The sequence below is a fragment of the Pelobates fuscus genome, chromosome 11, assembly GCF_036172605.1.
Source record: "Pelobates fuscus isolate aPelFus1 chromosome 11, aPelFus1.pri, whole genome shotgun sequence".
NCBI lineage: Eukaryota > Metazoa > Chordata > Amphibia > Anura > Pelobatidae > Pelobates > Pelobates fuscus.
The window spans coordinates 135011218-135027039 of record NC_086327.1 but is presented as its reverse complement, the minus strand read 5'-3'; the positions used below and the strand labels follow the sequence as shown (position 1 = coordinate 135027039).

The 15822-nt window shown below is 41.7% G+C and overlaps 1 protein-coding gene across 1 annotated transcript in view; it reads left to right on the top strand.

Annotated features, from left to right (window-relative positions):
- Positions 1 to 609: 609 nt before the first annotated feature.
- The window catches only part of ADAMTS8 (ADAM metallopeptidase with thrombospondin type 1 motif 8), a 58613-nt gene continuing 43400 nt past the window's right edge, over positions 610 to 15822 (top strand). The window contains exon 1 of the mRNA XM_063436946.1: positions 610 to 1435. Coding sequence (XP_063293016.1) covers positions 659 to 1435 — 777 coding nt within the window. The 5' untranslated portion in view covers positions 610 to 658. The remainder of the gene's footprint in view (positions 1436 to 15822) is intronic.

The window sequence follows — 15822 nt, the reverse complement described above, 5'->3', positions numbered from 1 at the left end:
GGAGCAGGCGAGGGAATTGGAGATACATAGCAGGGCTGGAGCACTCACCTCTGCCCCACTATCTGTCACTGGCTGCACTCTAAAAAGAAAGGGGGTCCCAAGAGTCCATCACAAGCCCAGCTTCTCCTCTCTGCTCACTTCCCTGGGGATGGAGGGACTTCTGATTGAGTTTCCTTGGAGCAGATTTTAAGAGCTTTCTTTAGGCGCAGTTATTCTGCATTTTACCTGCATTGCAGATTGGAATTGAGCAGGAGATTTGGTTTTTGTTGTTTTCGTGTTGTGTTTAGGGAACTGCTTGTGAATGATTAAGCTACATGATAGTTTTTTTGTTGGAGTGAAGTTTGAATCGCTGATTTTAAAAATACTCTGCGCAGCTCAAACCCACTGTAATGAAAACTGCTTTGCATTTTAGAGGAAATAATTTATTAAATTATTGCATATAAGAACTGATATTTTTGCACCCACCAAAACCTATTTGTGGCTTTTTTTTTGTACATCTTGGTAAAAATCTGTAAAAAATTAATATTCGGTGCATTTTTTATAGATTGATTCCAATATTATATTATTTTAGATATCATAGCAACCACCCTCTTAGCTTACCTGCACATTGAATAATATTACCTGCATTTATTTTTGCTTGGTATTAGTTGAATTTGCCATGGACATCATTCAGGTCTTTGCTCTAATGCTGATGCTTTTTTACTCTGGTACCCTGGGAATGCCCGCAGGGGAGTTTACTGTACCAGAGATGACTCATTCTGACCATGGTAAAATCACGCTGAGGTTCCGAGCTCTTGGTAGGTTCTTAGAATTCCATCTAAGTCCTGATGACACCTTCCTAGGACCACGGGTGCACATTACACACATAGGACGTACCGGTGGCATTGAGGAAGGCATGGATGGGCTACGGGGCTGTTTTTATTCAAGCCAAGAACCTTTTGCTGCATTTAGCTTGTGCAGAGGGGTACAGGGCGCTTTCCTATACGGGCAAGATAGCTATATCATCCAACCCACTGAGAAATCTGGTCACCACCTCGTATTTAAAGCTCAAAATGGGGAAACCCAAAAACTGGGTAGCAAGACTGAAGCTGTGCTCACCCACGAGTTGGGAAACCAGAACAGAGAAACAAAGCAAAAATCAACAGGTGCACAAAGTCTGATGGCTAAGATCACCAGAGGGAGAAAAGGGAATCTAACTGATAACGACAGACAGGAGGAGAGTGGTGGACATATGAATTCACCGAAAGAGAGAAAAGGTAACAACATTTCCCAGAGTTCGGAGAACAGGACAAAAGCGCAGACCGTCCATGATAAATCCAGCAATGGCACAAATTATCCATACCGTCAGCGCAGGTTCGTGGCTGTGGACCGCTTTGTGGAGATCTTGCTGGTGGCAGACACAACCATGGCGAAATTCTATGGCGAGGATTTAAAGGTAAGAATAATATCTATGTTTTCATTTCCAAAACTTCAGGGAGCCAAAATGTTTGAAACTGATAACGATTTGGACACAAACGAAGTGCCCAAAATTAATTGATGCCCCCAGAAGGTCAATCTTGATGGAAACTGTAGCCCAAACATTTTGTCTCCCTGTGTGAGAGGTTTTAGTAATCATTTCAAGAATAATGTGTTTGGTACATGGACACAACAAAAGTCCAGGCACCTAAATTTGGGAAGTAACTGTTACTGTAACAGATTTGGTAAGTAACTATTACTGTAACAGAGCTATGATTGGAGAGATCCGGAGATCTTCCTGCCTATCATGTGATACCAAAAATATTCCATAAACACCCTACAAAATATATCGTTCATGTCAAGGTGAAAATTAAATCTTAATTATATTGATATTAGTTCTAGCATTTGGGTCTTTAAATGTCCAGACCGACTAAGACAAAGCTATAATATGCATTCAACCATATCAAAAAGTTAACAAAATCTGCAAAGTTATAAAATGTTTTGGATCGAAAATTAAATAAGTAAATATTTAATGGACATTTTCACGTGGTACCTTTTTGACCAGGTGTGCAAGGTAGGGCATACTGACAGGGTAAACGGATAAGAATCCTATAGAAAGACCCTATTCCTGATATATTCTAGTTTTGCTAAAAGATTATTGAATGTCTGTTCAGAGGAAAGTTCTGGCTAAAATGTTGGGGGAAATTACACCAAACAGCAATCTATAAATATAACGTGAATCAGCAACAAATTATTAACTGCGGTGAGCAGCAAGAGGCGAGGTTCTGTGATAAAGGAACCAATATAATATTAATCGGTGGCTATAGATCAAGGAAATATCTTTAGTCACACAGTAGAGATCAGACTGGAAGCCCAGGCAGTCTGGCAGGTGTTCGGATACAGTATTTATATAGGAGCAGACAGGGGTCACCCTCTGCCCTGCAGGGTCAGTAACATGGAAAGGAAGGAGGTAATTGCCCCCCATGTAGAATTTACCACCCTGGAAGATATCAGAAATGCTGTGTTTTGCATTTAGCGTTAGTAATTTTTTAATAAAACAGTTGCGTTATTAGATTTTTTTTTTTATAGTGGTGCAAATATAAACATAAATTCGAACTGTTTTAGCGTGTTGGCCGCATTACGTTATGATATAAATTGTGTTTTCATTTAAGGTGGCGTTGTGTGCAGTGATATTTAGCATGTGCATTTTATTCACTATTTATAAAGGTGGTGCAGCTATGTACGGTATATCCAGTAGATGTTTGACATTCATTTATGCATAAATAAAATGAGTCTGAATTTTTATTGTTGGTGTTAGCCGTGGTCTTGCAGAATCTCAGGAACCATACATATCCAATGGCAACTGGCAAGAAATGCCCCAAACCTGGTAATGAGGAATTATTGCCTCTGGCTTCTGCCCAGCTCCCTTCTTGCCCTATCTCAGAGGAGCTCTGCTCAGTGAAACCTAGCGCACATTCGCTGGCAGTAACGAGGTGTGATAATTGGTTATCTCACCGTCTAGACCATATTGTTACTATATATAGTGATCCCGTCATATTTCACACAAAATAAACTGAGCTGATATTAATCCATATGATATCCAACGTCTTTCCAGGAAACCCTTACCGAGCCACACTTTCCACTAATTATACCCTCTCACATTATACTGATTAGCTCTTCTGGCAGTCTGGCTATGAGCAGTACATCTCCAGTTACCTGGGAGTACTCTGAAGAAACAATTGTTTGGAATTAAAAGTCTGTTTCAAAGTTAAAGCCAAGAAAGCTGAGCTCAGAAATACTCCCAGCCAGCTAAGCTTCCAGTTTGGATAAATTGCTCTTAAATTAGAAATTTCCTGTGGGTACTCTGACACTTAGTATTTATCTCTGTTCCCTGTGAGTACTCTGAGACTTAGTATTTATCTCTGTTTCTCTGTGAGTACTCTGACACTTAGTATTTATCTCTGTCCGCTGTGAGTACTCTGATACTTAGTATTTATCTATGTTTCTCTGTGAGTACTCTGATACTTAGTATTTATCTCTGTTCCCTGTGAGGACTCTGATACTTAGTATTTATCTCTGTTCCCTGTGAGTACTCTGATACTTAGTATTTATCTCTGTTCCCTGTGAGGACTTTGACACTTAATATTTATCTCTGTTCCCTGTGAGTACTCTGACACTTAGTATTTATCTCTGTTTCTCTGTGAGTACTCTGACACTTAGTATTTATCTCTGTTCCCTGTGAGTACTCTGACATTTAGTATTTATCTCTGTTTCTCTGTGAGCACTCTGACACTTAGTATGTATATCTGTTCCTCTGTGAGCACTCTGACACTTAGTATTATCTCTGTTCCCAGTGAGTACTCTGAAACTTAGTATTTATCTCTGTTCCCCTGTGAGTACTCTGATACTTAGTATTTATCTCTGTTCCCTGTGAGGACTTTGACACTTAGTATTTATCTCTGTTCCCTGTGAGTACTCTGACACTTAGTATTATCTCTGTTCCCTGTGAGTACTCTGACACTTAGTATTTATCTCTGTTCCCTGTGAGTACTCTGACACTTAGTATGTATATCTGTTCCCAGTGAGTAATCTGACACTTAGTATTTATCTCTGTCCCCTATGAGTACTCTGACACTTAGTATTTATCTCTGTTTCTCTTTGAGTACTCTGATTCTTAGTATTTATCTCTGTTTCTCTTTGAGTACTCTGACACTTAGTATTTATCTCTGTCCCCTATGAGTACTCTGACACTTAGTATTTATCTCTGTTTCTCTGAGTACTCTGATAATTAGTATTTATCTCTGTTCCCTGTGAGGACTCTGATACTTAGTATTTATCTCTATTCCCTGTGAGTACTCTGATACTTAGTATTTATCTCTGTTCCCTGTGAGTACTCTGATACTTAGTATTTATCTCTGTTCCCTGTGAGGACTTTGACACTTAGTATTTATCTCTGTTCCCTGTGAGTACTCTGACACTTAGTATTTATCTCTGTTCCCTGTGAGTACTCTGACACTTAGTATTTATCTCTGTTCCCTGTGAGGACTCTGATACTTAGTATTTATCTCTGTTCCCTGTGAGGACTTTGACACTTAGTATTTATCTCTGTTCCCTGTGAGTACTCTGACACTTAGTATTTATCTCTGTTTCCTGTGAGTACTCTGACACTTAGTATTTATCTCTGTTCCCTGTGAGTACTCTGACACTTAGTATTTATCTCTGTTCCCTGTGAGGACTTTGACACTTAGTATTTATCTCTGTTTCTCTGTGAGTACTCTGACACTTAGTATTTATCTCTGTTTCTCTGTGAGTACTCTGACACTTAGTATTATCTCTGTTCCCTGTGAGTACTCTGACACTTAGTATTTATCTCTGTTCCCTGTGAGTACTCTGACACTTAGTATTTATCTCTGTTCCCTGTGAGTACTCTGACACTTAGTATGTATATCTGTTCCCAGTGAGTAATCTGACACTTAGTATTTATCTCTGTCCCCTATGAGTACTCTGACACTTAGTATTTATCTCTGTTTCTCTTTGAGTACTCTGACACTTAGTATTTATCTCTGTCCCCTATGAGTACTCTGACACTTAGTATTTATCTCTGTTTCTCTGAGTACTCTGATAATTAGTATTTATCTCTGTTCCCTGTGAGGACTCTGATACTTAGTATTTATCTCTATTCCCTGTGAGTACTCTGATACTTAGTATTTATCTCTGTTCCCTGTGAGTACTCTGATACTTAGTATTTATCTCTGTTCCCTGTGAGGACTTTGACACTTAGTATTTATCTCTGTTCCCTGTGAGTACTCTGACACTGTCAGGGTACCTGGAGTCTCTACCGTTGAGAGAGGTAGAGACTTAGAAGGTTATCCGTCCGGACGCCATGTCTCCTCGGTCTCCCGCGGTTCACTCGGTCTTGCTAACGCCGGCCGCGAGGGAGTCACTTCCTTTTATAACAGAAGGACCGGAGGTAGACGTCATGACGCTAACCCGAAACATCCTGCCACTCAAATCTCGGGAGACGAATCAGGACTCGCCGGAGGCGTGTCTCCTCTTCCTAGCCAGGATACTTAACGGGGGTTCTCTCATTCACTCATTGCCCTGTCGTGGTTCTAGTCCTCCTAGTCACACAGTGCTTTGTGATTCTCTTGTCTTTTTGGTTCTGACCCGGCTTTGTTATTTACTCTCCTGCCTTTCTGTATTCCTTGACCCGGCTTGTCTCTCGCTTACCTGTCTTCTGTTATCCTCGACCTCGGCTTGTCTCTGACCATTCTATTGTAGTTCTACGTTAGTCCGGCCATTCTAAGGACCGGTATACGTATCAGCTACTCTTTGTACTCTGCGTGTTGGATCCCTGACCCGATCCTGACATTACGACAGGGCCATGGATCCTGCAGGTACAAATTGTCAGCTTGGTTCTCCTGATCCTAGGTTTGACGCCATGGATCATAGGATGGATCAGATGGCTCTGGCACTACAGGCGCTGCTGTCTCGCCCTATTAATCCACCTGAGGAGAGGCGTAACACTTCTGCTTCTTCTGTGGGTTCAGGGTTAGAGGTAGCTACTGTAGGTGCTTCTTCCCGAGTTACCCCACCTGTACGTTATGCTGGTTCCCCTGAGAGGTGTCGTGGCTTTTTGAACCAGATCAGTATTCACTTCGAGCTACAGCCCCGTTCATACCCTACTGATAGGGCAAAGGTGGGATTTATTATTACCTTACTCATTGAGAGAGCTCTGAGATGGGCGAATCCGTTGTGGGAGAATGATAATCCATTAGTCTATAACTATAATTCCTTTGTAGCTGCTTTTAAAAGAACTTTTGACCCTCCTGGCAGGAAGGCCAATGCAGCCAGATTACTGTTGCGCCTTAGACAAGACAACCAAACCCTTGTGGATTATGCACTAGAGTTCAGGTCTTTGGCGGCAGAGGTAAAATGGAATGAACAGGCCTATATAGACGTATTCTTAAATGGATTATCTGATGTAATACTTGATGAGGTAGCTACTAGAGAACTTCCCGAGAATCTGGAGGACTTAATTTCCTTTGTCTCCCGTATTGACGAACGCCTAAGGGAGAGACAGAATACTCGAGATAGAACCGCTAAATCTTTCTCTAGACTAGTACCATCATTTCAAGTTGCTGAAACCAAAGATCCACAGGTTTCAGAACCTATGCAGTTAGGCCTTACTCGTCTCTCAGAGGAGGAGAGACAGTACAGGAGAAGAGAGGGACTGTGTATGTATTGTGGGTTCAGAGGTCATGTACGTTTGAGCTGTCCCAGCCGTCCGGGAAACGCTCGCACCTAAGTTTCTCTAGAGGACAGACCTTGGGTGTTTCGATTTTGTCCTCTACTCATAACTACAAAGAACATAGACTCCTTTTACCGGTCTCGTTAACTTGGGAGAAGGGAACTTTAGAAACTATGGCATTGATAGACTCCGGCGCTGCTGAGAGTTTTATCGACCAAAAGTTTCTCACTAAACACACTATCCCATCCCAGTTAAGGAAGACACCCTTGGCTGTTGAAGCCATTGATGGTAGACCTTTAGTTGAGCCTGTGATTTCCCGGGAGACCACACCTCTTTACTTAACTATTGGTATTCTACACAAGGAGGAAATATCCCTACTACTCATTTCATCCCCTTCTGTTCCCATAGTCCTGGGATATTCCTGGCTTAAGAAACATAACCCCGTTATAGATTGGAGATCAGGGGAAATAGTTTCTTGGGGCCAGAATTGTCAAGAGAGTTGTTTAAAGAAAGTGTCACCTCTTTGTAGTGTCAACCCAATTAATAACGCTACTGACTCTACCAAAGTACAGATACCGTCCTTGTATCAAGATTTAAAGGCAGTATTTGACAAAAGAAAGGCTGATACCTTACCACCACATAGGCCTTTTGATTGCAAAATTAATTTACTTTCTGGTACCATGCCCCCCAGGGGTCATGTATATCCTTTGTCCACGAATGAGAACTTAGTTCTAGAGGAGTATATTCGTGAAAACCTAGACAAGGGGTTCATTAGAAGATCCTCCTCCCCTGCTGGGGCTGGATTTTTTTTTGTTAAAAAGAAGGATGGCTCTTTAAGACCTTGCATTGACTACCGAGGCCTTAACAAGATAACCATCAGAAATGTGTATCCGATTCCCTTGATCACCGAGCTTTTTGACCGATTAAAAAGTTCTAAAATTTTCACTAAGTTAGACCTTAGAGGTGCTTATAATTTAGTGAGAATCCACGACGGTGACGAGTGGAAAACTGCATTCAATACTCGATATGGGCACTATGAGTATACGGTAATGCCTTTTGGTCTCTGCAATGCTCCGGCAGTATTTCAGGACCTTATTAATGAGGTTCTTAGGGAGTTTCAAGATGACTGTGTAATTGTATACCTTGATGATATTCTTATACATTCCAGGGATATTGAGACTCACCACAGGCAAGTCAGGAGGGTTTTACACAAACTTCTTCAGCATGGCTTATACTGCAAACTAGAGAAATGCAGCTTTGACCAATCCCAAACTACATTTCTTGGTTATGTGATTTCTGGGGAAGGGTTTGAAATGGATCCGGAGAAGCTCCAATCCATACTAGACTGGCCTTTACCTCAGGGTCTCAAGGCTATCCAGAGATTCATTGGTTTCTCTAATTACTACAGACGTTTCATTAAGGGATACTCCTCTATCATTGCTCCCATCACTAACATGACCAAACAAGGGGCTGAGACTAAGAATTGGTCTACTGAAGCTCTTCGGGCTTTTGAGACACTCAAAGAGCTGTTTGCTTCCGCACCAATTTTAGTTCACCCTGATACTACTCTACCTTTCCTACTCGAAGTAGACGCTTCTGAGACAGGTATAGGTGCTGTTCTGTCCCAAAGGTTGGGTGTAGATAAACCACTACATCCTTGTGGATACTTTTCCAAAAAATTGTCCGGTACTGAAAGCAGATATGACATTGGTGACAGGGAACTACTAGCGGTTATAATGGCCTTGAAGGAGTGGAGACATTTATTGGAGGGTACCTTGCATCCTGTTACTATTTTGACGGATCATAAGAACTTATCCTATATTGGGGAGGCTAAACGACTATCATCTAGACAGGTTCGTTGGTCCATATTTCTCACTCACTTCAACTACGTACTCACATATAGGCCAGGTTCTAAGAATTCTAAAGCCGACGCCTTATCTCGCCAATATGAACCTGCTGCCGTATCTGAGCCGGTTTTGTCCTCTATAGTACCCAAGTGTAACATTATCGCTAACACTACTCTCAAAGTTCATTCCCCGCTACTTGATCAGATAAGGAACTTGCAGCATCTGGCACCTAGACTGACTCCGGTTTCCAGACTTTTCGTTCCCCCTGAACTTCAATTGGAGCTCTTACAGTGTCTTCACGAGAGTAAGGTGGCTGGTCATCCGGGTGTCCGCAAGACGTATTCTTTGATCTCCAAGGATTTCTGGTGGCCGTCGTTACGGAAGGATATTAAGGATTTTATCGGGGTTTGTGTGGTCTGTACTAAAACCAAACTACCGCATTCGCTTCCTTGTGGCCTTCTACAACCGCTGGAGATTCCTGACAAACCTTGGTCCTGTGTGGCTATGGACTTTATTGTGGATCTGCCGGTTTCTAAAAAACACACTGTTATTCTCACCGTAGTCGATAGGTTTACCAAGATGGCACATTTCGTACCTTTGCCTAAACTCCCGACTTCTCCTGAATTGGCAGAGGTCTTTGCTAAAGAGATTTTTCGTTTACATGGGATTCCTTCTGAGATCACTTCTGATAGAGGCTCCCAATTTGTTTCACGTTTTTGGAGGTCGTTCTGTTCTCAATTAGGCATCAAATTGAATTTTTCGTCCGCCTATCACCCTCAGTCTAACGGAGCTGCTGAACGAACTAACCAGAAGATTGAGCAATACTTACGTTGTTTTGTTTCCGAACACCAGGACGATTGGGTCGGTTTGATTCCTTGGGCAGAGTTTGCGCACAACAATCTTGTTTGTGACTCCACGCATTCAAGTCCCTTCTTCATGAACTATGGCTTTCATCCATCTATTCTTCCCCCGGTTTCTCCTTCCCAAGGAGTACCGTCGGTTGATGTCCATGTGGCCAACTTGAGGAAGTTGTGGGATCAGACTCGACAGATTCTTCTACACAATTCTGTACTGGTAAAGAAACATGCTGACAAACGTAGAAGGGCGGCTCCGAATTTTGTTCCAGGCGATAGAGTGTGGTTGAGCACTAGGAATATTCGTCTTAAAGTTCCTTCCATGAAGTTCGCTCCTCGTTATATTGGTCCTTACAGGATCTTGACTCGAATTAACCCAGTGGCATATCGTCTAGCTCTTCCAGCTACTTTACGCATCCCGAACTCCTTTCACGTGTCATTGTTGAAACCTCTAATCTGTAACAGATTCTCCTCCACAATCGCCCCTCCGCGCCCTGTTCAGGTGGAGGGTCAGGAGGAGTATGAGGTTAACTCCATTATTGATTCTCGTGTCTCCCGGGGACGAGTACAATATTTAGTTGACTGGAGGGGATATGGTCCTGAGGAGAGGAGTTGGGTACCACAAGAGGATGTTCATGCTCCTCGTCTTCGCAGGGCATTTCACTCCCGCTTTCCATCTCGCCCCGGCTCCTTCCGCCCGGTGGGCGTATCTGAGGGGGGGGGTACTGTCAGGGTACCTGGAGTCTCTACCGTTGAGAGAGGTAGAGACTTAGAAGGTTATCCGTCCGGACGCCATGTCTCCTCGGTCTCCCGCGGTTCACTCGGTCTTGCTAACGCCGGCCGCGAGGGAGTCACTTCCTTTTATAACAGAAGGACCGGAGGTAGACGTCATGACGCTAACCCGAAACATCCTGCCACTCAAATCTCGGGAGACGAATCAGGACTCGCCGGAGGCGTGTCTCCTCTTCCTAGCCAGGATACTTAACGGGGGTTCTCTCATTCACTCATTGCCCTGTCGTGGTTCTAGTCCTCCTAGTCACACAGTGCTTTGTGATTCTCTTGTCTTTTTGGTTCTGACCCGGCTTTGTTATTTACTCTCCTGCCTTTCTGTATTCCTTGACCCGGCTTGTCTCTCGCTTACCTGTCTTCTGTTATCCTCGACCTCGGCTTGTCTCTGACCATTCTATTGTAGTTCTACGTTAGTCCGGCCATTCTAAGGACCGGTATACGTATCAGCTACTCTTTGTACTCTGCGTGTTGGATCCCTGACCCGATCCTGACAGACACTTAGTATTTATCTCTGTTCCCTGTGAGGACTCTGACACTTAGTATTTATCTCTGTTCCCTGTGAGTACTCTGACACTTAGTATTTATCTCTGTTTCCTGTGAGTACTCTGACACTTAGTATTTATCTCTGTTCCCTGTGAGTACTCTGACACTTAGTATTTATCTCTGTTCCCTGTGAGGACTTTGACACTTAGTATTTATCTCTGTTCCCTGTGAGTACTATGATACTTAGTATTTATCTCTGTTCCCTGTGAGTACTCTGGCACTTAGTATTTATCTCTGTTCCCTGTGAGTACTCTGACACTTAGTATTTATCTCTGTTCCCAGTGAGTACTCTGGCACTTAGTATTTATCTCTGTTCCCTGTGAGTACTCTGACACTTAGTATTTATCTCTGTTCCCAGTGAGTACTCTGACACTTAGTATTTATCTCTGTTCCCTGTGAGTACTCTGACACTTAGTATTTATCTCTGTGTCTCTGGGAGTACTCTGACACTTAGTATTTATCTCTGTTCCCTGTGAGTACTCTGACACTTCGTATTTATCTCTGTTCCCTGTGAGGACTTTGACACTTAGTATTTATCTCTGTTCCCTGTGAGTACTCTGGCACTTAGTATTTATCTCTGTTCCCTGTGAGTACTCTGACACTTAGTATTTATCTCTGTTCCCAGTGAGTACTCTGACACTTAGTATTTATCTCTGTTCCCTGTGAGTACTCTGACACTTAATATTTATCTCTGTTTCTCTGTGAATACTCTGACACTTACTATTATCTCTGTTCCCTGTGAGTACTCTGACACTTAGTATTTTGCAGGCTCCTAATTAGATCAGATTGGCTCCTGAACTGGTGCTTTTGGTCCCTGATGTAAGCTCTAAAGAAAAACATCGGGAGACAGCCAAGTCCTGAGACCAGACGTGTTTAATTCAGAGCTCCCAGTTTAATTCATACACAGTGCGCATACATTACACAGCACACACAAATATAATATCACTAAAGTGCGGTGATGTGTGCTGGCAGTTTACGAATAAACAGGAATCTGAGTCATATCTTCGTAGGATTACAGCATCAGAAACGCACTTTGGACAGTACACTTGTGTACGGTGGAGAAATTCAGTTCTGTCAAATCAATTCATTTGAAAAAAAATGTTTATGTGTGTCGGGAATTGTCGGTGTGGCGATTCGGTTAGGATACATTTTGTCAATGCAATCATTTCGGAAAAAAAAACATTTAGATTGACCAAATGGTGAAGCAAAAAGATAGATAAAAATAAATCTATATTGGTATATTAGATTAAATGACACATTTACATGCATTGTCAGTTCAATTTGTTTTGTGATTCGTCCATATAGCGGTTCACGATTAGGATAGTTTGGACAAATCACTATATGTGTGAAGATGGCTGAATGTCTATTGGGCAGCGCCAATCAGCTGGCACTACGAATGGGTCTACTTGTGCTGTTAGCATGAATGTTTGTGCACTTTGCCAACTCCATAGTCAGTCTATTCAGGTCTACGATAGTTCACCACCATTAACAAAAAAGGGACACTCCAGACCCCTAAAGTACTTTAACTTGCTAAAGTGCTTTATGTGTAAAGAGTAGGTCCTCTGTTTCATTTTACAGAAAGTGTAGATTTCATTAGAAAAGGACACTTATATAAATTAACCCTGTTACACCCTCCTGACTGTCAAACAGACAACTGCTCCTGTTAATTCCTGATAAGTTTAGCTCAGTGGAGATAAACTCAAGAGGCAGCAATTGCCCAGCACCTGCCTTGCAAAAAACTTCTCATTGAGCTGCATTGGGAAGTCTGTGATTGGACAGCCACAGAAAGTATGGGCAGGGTTAGAAGGGGAGGGCTTGTAAAGGCAAAGACTAGTTGTTTTTAGGTGTGTATATGTATCTTTTCATTGGGGATATCTATTAACCCCTTAAGGACCAGACTTCTGGAATAAAAGGGAATCATGACGTGTCACACACGTCATGTGTCCTTAAGGGGTTAAACAATGATTTATTTATATATTTGGACAGTGGAGTGTCCCTTTAACCACTGTTAACAAAATTCATTCTGTGTCCCAGTTTAACTCTCTCGTTGGTCTTTGTACCAATCTGATAATATCAGGGTAAATTCTCAGGGTCATGGGGTGAATAGACCGTATTGTGCCCATCTCTTATTGGCTTTCTCCCTGTGTTTAACAAACAGTTTAGTATTCCATTTGCTGCAGAGTGTAAGTCTTAGTAAGTGGTAATGTGTATAGAAGGGTACAGAAGAGTATATAGAAGTTGGGATCCATAAAACATATTTTCCACGTGCCGTGGAGTGGGTTATATTGCTTTCCTGTTTATGAAGCAGTAACTGTTAATTCAGGAAAGTTATATGGATTGCAATGAAAGGTTGATATTTTTGGAAATCTTTGAGTATTTAGAATGGTCCCAGATCTGTGGCAGCAAACGTGAATTATTATACAACTTGTCCTCATCTCCTCGTAACTGAAAATAAATCTTACCTATATGAATGTGCTAAAATATGTTTTGTTTCTCCTTTAAATTAGTGTGGAGGCAACACTCACAAAGCCCAGCCGACATGTTCTAACGATGTTGGTAATTGTAGATGGGAGAAGATAAGACATTGATGGTTGTCCATCCCACAGATCACAATCCTTACATAAATAGATGTGTTTAATGCTTCATTTGTGTTATTTGAACAGGACCCAAAATTGTCTAAATTCATCGTAATAAATAAATAAATCCATTCCAAAATGAGAAGCAGAGGCAGGCAGTTAGGGGTTTAAAGTTTATGATCGCGTATCTGCTGTCTGCCTGAAAATCTCCAACATATTGCAAAGTAATGACCGGCTGGAATTCTTGGCACCAATTTGCACAATCCAGAAATTCTGAATAAATCGCAGGGTATCCTTGAAATCTATCTGCGTTCGATCAGCTGCCGAGCTCGGGCTTACAGGCCAAGCAGCTCCCGCAGAAAGCGTACAGCGTGCAATTCAGCCTGCAGTGCACGAGGTTTGGTTGTTGCATTTGATGTGGTCTGTCCAGATAGTTTGTGGTCTGTGATGCTTCTCAGATGACAAGAGGAGCGGAAACTGGATTTCCTCCTTAACTGGTTCACTAAAACTCTCAATCCCAAGGCTAGATCCTCATGTTTGGATTAGGACCTGTGAGAGTTAACGCTAACCTCTGCACGGCAGGCTGCTGACAAAACGCTCTAACTAAAATAAACGCCTCCGGGGTCTCAAAACAATATGGGAATTAGAGTTCACAAATAACTACTGTCCCAGTTTAGAATTCTAGGTACAGCCTGATATGCAAATGAACCCAGTTCAATAATTCATTCATTTGCATACCACTAAACAATATCTAGCCGACAGACTCCCTGTGATCTGATTAATCTGAAATAAGGCGACAGTTGGTTCAGTTTTAAACCTGACTTCACATTTTATTGTGTGTAGCCTGTTAGTAAAGAACGAAAGCCGTTATTGTACGGTTACTGTAGTTTGATTTTATTTTCTTAGAAAGAGCTGTGCGCTAAAGTGCAATTTGCTAAGAATTCAAAGTGAGGATAACATTTCTAATTCCTGACCCTTTAGTGAATAATTATGTTAGGTTGCATACTAAGTTTAAAGTGACGGTCTAAGTATGAATGTCATATTATGGCTGCCTTTGTCCCTGTTGACTTGTAAATAAAACCAATGTGGTTACATTTAGCAGAGTCATTTCCTGGACTGGAAATGATTCTGTTTTTGAATCATTTTGACATCCAGTGTCGGCATGCAAAGATTGTGGTCGCCGGATGCTGTACGTATCAAGTACGAGATGACTGCGGATCACAATGATGGCTGGATCACAATGATTGCCGTGCCTGCAACATGTGTCCTCAATGTTTAACTATTAGTAGCATCTGATTGGACAAAAGTAATGAGTCTTGATGACATCGCGGGAGGAGGATTGGGCTTCAGTGAGGAGTCTATCGCTGCGCTGGAATAGATTTAAGTTTTATGGCTCTTTACATTTTTTTTAAATTAAAAAATGTAGGGCCCATCAATATAAAATAATTAAGAAACCCGTCACAATGTAAAATAATATGGTGTATTATTAGAGTGTTCCTTTAAAAACTGTCAGGATCAATAATAAGAGTTCGACATTGCTCTCTGGGTTCAGACAATTATTTGAAGTGTAGTCCATAAATTTCAAAACCTTTCAAGGCAAAAAATAGCAATTCTGGGGCAAAGGGGTAAATGCTGTAAGATATACCACTGGTTTCCAAGGTGACTGCTACTTTTTTAGCACGTGGATCCAAACTACCACCTGTTTTTACTTTGATAAATATAGCCTTAAGTGTTTTTTGTTTTTAATGCATGAATAATTATTTAAAGTGAAACGATCGCCTTGTTACAACCTAAAAATAAACTCAACATGTTCAGAAACGTGCCCTAACATGTCTTTGGGATGAAAATGCTGCTGTTGGACATAACTTTTCTTTTACTTCAGTAAACTCCAGAAAACGTTTTTTCCACTTCTGGCAACTTTCCCAGATTTTAACGAGCAGTCCCTGCTTTATATTCCATGTCGCACGAATCTGCTTTTCGTCCCAAGTTTTAATATTGGAATTGTGACCTCACACAGTGAATGTTAACAGGTTTACGAATCTCTCATTCCGTGCTGGAGTCTGTCTCACACGCTGCGAGGAAGGGTCTCGAGTCACAGTTGTCTGTTATTTTGTTTATTTGGGTATTTCGTTAACTTCTGCTCAAGAAAATAAGTCATAATTCGAACAGAAAACAAACTATTTTTAAAGGAGTTTCTTACAGTGCTCCTGTCTTGCTGAAGGTCTACAATAGTCTCTTAGAGATGCCTCCTATTAACGATTACATAATATAAATGACTATTAACTCAATAACATGCCTCTGAGAGACACTGGGTATTTGATAAAAGGGAAATATGAGATAAGTCCCACATAGGGCGAGAGAGACGTACGAGGGAAGCAGGATTGGAGTGAGGAAGAAGCAAAAGGGGGGAGGCGTGGGTAATTAACATGTATTTAGGGTTTATACGAAGAAAGACATTTGTAAGAACCATAAGGAAAGGTTCAAGAAATAGAGGGGATGGTGACAGG